The 3830-nt window shown below is 55.5% G+C and overlaps 1 protein-coding gene across 1 annotated transcript in view; it reads left to right on the top strand.

The window, feature by feature from the left end:
* TMPRSS4 (transmembrane protease, serine 4) overlaps positions 1-2236 on the top strand; it is an 8969-nt gene extending 6733 nt beyond the window's left edge. The window contains 8 exon segments of the mRNA XM_010009548.1: positions 1-56; positions 168-208; positions 723-882; positions 1073-1239; positions 1433-1528; positions 1642-1781; positions 1901-2050; positions 2225-2236. The exon segment at positions 1-56 is cut by the window's left edge and continues 64 nt beyond it. Of these exon segments, the coding sequence (XP_010007850.1) occupies positions 1-56; positions 168-208; positions 723-882; positions 1073-1239; positions 1433-1528; positions 1642-1781; positions 1901-2050; positions 2225-2236 (822 nt within the window).
* Positions 2237-3830: the final 1594 nt, after the last annotated feature.

Raw genomic sequence — 3830 nt, 5'->3', positions numbered from 1 at the left:
CCTCCGCGCGGGGTCGTGCTGAGGAAGTGCAGCCTCCAGGTGCCCGAGCCAGGCCGGTGAGTGGTGGGGCTGTGCAGGAGGTGGCCACCATGCCCCTTGCCCTGCTGTGCCCTGTGGAACCAGAGCCTCTTCTCCACTGAACCCAGCCCTTTTCTTCCCTCTTCCAGGAAATGCCTCTCTGGAGCAGTTGTTTCACTCTTTTGTTCCAGTAAGTGTCACGGCACTGTTTGCACTTCGTGCCACTTCAGGTCCCCATTCCTGGCACATCCCTGTGTGCCGCCCTGCGGCTGCAAGAGCGCAGCTCTGGCCCAAGCCCTGGGCCTACCTGGTTCCCCCACTGAGGATTTGCATGAGAAAAGTTGGATTTCATTACTGCTACCCTGCTTGTTAAGCCAGTGTAAACCTCCCAGACATGGAACACCTAAGAGAGGCTGAACCAGCTGCTGGGATGGGTTTACTTTTGCTGTTGAATTATCCTGATTAAAGTAATCTGTCCAGTGTGCTGGAGAAGGCAAGGAATGGATGAACCTATTTCAGCAAGCCCAGGGATGATATACAAACACAGAACAAAAAGGGGCGTGCTATGTGGCCCACAAAGGGGTGACAGGCAGTGCCACGAGGCACCTGGGAGCCTCTGTTCCCACTTACCTGAGGACAGAGGAGGGCAGAGCAGTGCTCTTTTTAACATGCTGCTTTGTTGCTGTTCTGCTGTCCGACAGAAGGGTGCGGGGAGAGCATAAGGACTCCGCGTGTGCTGGGGGGCAGCCCAGCCACCATCGAGGCTTGGCCGTGGCAGGTCAGCCTGCAGTACAAGAAGGAGCACATCTGTGGGGGCAGCATCATCGACCGCAGCTGGATCCTGACGGCAGCGCACTGCTTCAAGTGAGTTGGCTCCTCAATGCCAGGCTGAGCCCCGCTGGGTTTAAACCATGTGTTGGGTAATTAACATGGCTTTGTGCTCCTTGGTGCAATGATGCTGAGCAGGGCAGAGAGCAGGCAAGGCTTTGCTGCCTGTCCGTGCAGCAGAGCCATGAGGGAAGAGGGGAGCAATAACAGACATGTCTGTGCACAGGAACAACCCCATTGTTCAGAGCTGGCGTGTGAAGGCCGGCTCCAACCTCCTCTCAGGCACCACCACCCTTGCTGTGGAGAAGGTCTTCCTGGCTGGGGAGATGTCCACGTCTCCCAAGGACAATGACATTGCTCTGGTGAAGCTGCAGTCTCCCCTCCGTGTTTCAGGTGGGTTATGGCACAAACCTCCTGAGAGTAAGAGTTCCCGAAGCAGCCTAGGAGCTCGGCAAAGCTCAGTGGGCATCAAGCAGCAGTGGAGAAGGACATGTGCAAGCAGGGAGCTGGGTGCCCATCGGTGCATGGCCCCTGCTTCCCCACAACCCTCCTCAGTCATCTCCTGCATTTCCCATCCCACTTCCAGACAGCAGCAAGCCCATTTGCCTGCCCTATTTCGATGAGGAGCTGGTGCCAGGCACACCCTTGTGGGTCATAGGCTGGGGCTACACTCAGAAGCGCGGTGAGTAGGACAGCACAGGGAGGAGGGCACAGTCCCCACGCCAGCACCACTCACAGGATGAGAGCTGGTGGGCTCCCTCCTGGGTCCCCTCTGAGCCACCACGTTGTGTGCAGGCAAACTGTCTGAGGTCCTGCAGCAGGCGGAGGTGAAACTCATCGATGAGGAGAGCTGCAACACTGCTGCCTACCATGGCGAGGTCACCGAGAAGATGCTGTGTGCTGGCCTGTTCCAAGGAGGGGTGGACACATGCCAGGTTGGTTCCTGATGAGGAAATAGTCCCTTCCAGGGCTAGGAAAGGCTGCAGCCACGAGCACTGGTACCCACCACCCTGGGGACTGGGTGGTCCTCACTCCACTGGCTTATCCTTTGCAGGGAGACAGCGGAGGGCCCCTGCTGTACTCAGGCAAGCACTGGCAAGTGGTGGGCATTGTGAGCTGGGGCCAGGGCTGCGGCACCCCCAGCACACCCGGTGTCTACACCAGCGTCCGTGCCTACCTCAACTGGATCTACACCGTGCGGAGGGTCAGTGCTGCACTGCTGGCTGTGGCTGCTCTATCACAGGGGGCTTGGGGGTGGTGGGGAAGGGCACCTTTGGGCTCTGCATGAAGCTGAGCTGGCTCCTTAAGGATGCGATTCTGTGCTCCTGGTTTCAGATGCCCTTTCAAATCCTATTATTTCTTCTCTCTCTCCTTCCAGTCGGAGATCTGAGACCTGCTGGGACAGGTCCCTCCTCTCCCCTCACGCCTCCCTCCCCATCCCTACGTGCTTGGCTGTCTCAGCTCCAGCATCGGAAGGTGAGTGGTGCCTCCCAAGCCCTCGCTGCCAGGCTGTGATTTAGCACACCAGAGACCAGCCAAGGAGGCAAAGGGCAGCTTGGAGCGACGGCCACTGATACCATGAAGGAATCCGACCAGCTCAAGCTCCTTCCGCAGAAAGATTAATTTATTACCCTGTGCTGACCCTGCTGTGGCAGGAAGGCTCCTGCAGGGCTCAGCTGCTCTTTGCTCACTGCTGTTACACAGAGAGAAATGATGTTTGTGCTATGGAATATCCCCATTAAAAAAGAGTATTTGTTTTTTTCATGCAGCCTCTGAGGGCTCTGTCCCTCTTGCTTGCAGGGGTGTTTCTGACAGTACCCTGCACTCTCCCAGAGCTGCTTTCCCAGCAGAGGGCAGGCTTTATTCGCTGCCTCGTGAACAAGCTGTTCCTGCACACAAGAAAGTGCTGCGTGAACCTCAGCCCCTCAGTCAGACAAGAATGGGGTCAGTTTAAACTACTGGAAATCATGGACATCAGGCATTCTTTTAAATCAGCTCTTTCTAGCATAGCTCCAGGGCAGCACCAGCACTCACCTGGGGTGCCAGGAAGGAGCTTAGGATGCAGGCAGCACAGGGTAGCACTCATCCACCCTGGACAAACAGCTACAGAGAGCGGACACAGCCGGTGCTCATCACACAGGAGCACCACTGCTGCTCTGCCTCGGCACAGGGCTTGCAATGCAGCATGCCTGGGGGTCATGGTAAGCCTAAACACATACAGCAACCCAGACTCTAGTTTCTCTATTAAACATAAGGTTTATTTCATTCAAGGCAAAGCTAACTAAACCTCTACAGTGCAAAAATGTGCTGTCACCACACAGCATGTCATACGCACCCCGTGTTTATTCACAGGCATCTCCTACATGTATTTGTGCATGCTGATACACATACGTGTCTGTTGCAGCACACACCTCCAGCAGGGCCCTCTCCCCCATACAGCCCAGAAAGCCTCTGCAGACCCCCCTGCAGAGCCCTTGTGACAGCAGAGACCCTGCAGGAGCTGGCACCCAAAGCAGCCCGGAGCCCCCTGCGCCGTGAACAGCACCCGCACACATATGCATATAGAGTTACGTGTCAAAAACTGCTTATGCTGACTGTTTCCATCAAGCCAGATGAGTAATCCATGCATAGTACAGCATTGCATATCCTGTGGTAAGTGGAACTGTGTCCAGATACCATCTAAAAAAGGCCAACAGGTTGGAACAGCTAAAAATAGTTCTTTAAAAAAGTCCTTTCCTCCCCTCAGTGTCCTCTCCCACAGAAGGTCTCCTCCAAAGATGGGCTGGGGTTCTCTTGGGGCAGCTGGGAGGTCTCAGCCTTCCTGCCCAGACTCTCATGCATGACAATGGTATGTTAACAATACTTTGCATTTACAGAGTAACTTTCGCCCTAGGATCTTGGAGCACTTTGCAAAGCCATGCAGGGAGCCTCACACCTCCTGTGAGGTAGGTCAGATTTACTGTCCCCCGTTTACAGATGGGGAA

The sequence above is a fragment of the Nestor notabilis genome, unplaced genomic scaffold (assembly GCF_000696875.1).
Source record: "Nestor notabilis isolate BGI_N333 unplaced genomic scaffold, ASM69687v1 scaffold19252, whole genome shotgun sequence".
NCBI lineage: Eukaryota > Metazoa > Chordata > Aves > Psittaciformes > Psittacidae > Nestor > Nestor notabilis.
The sequence above is the reverse complement of the archived record's forward strand: the minus strand, read 5'-3'. Positions and strand labels throughout refer to the sequence as shown.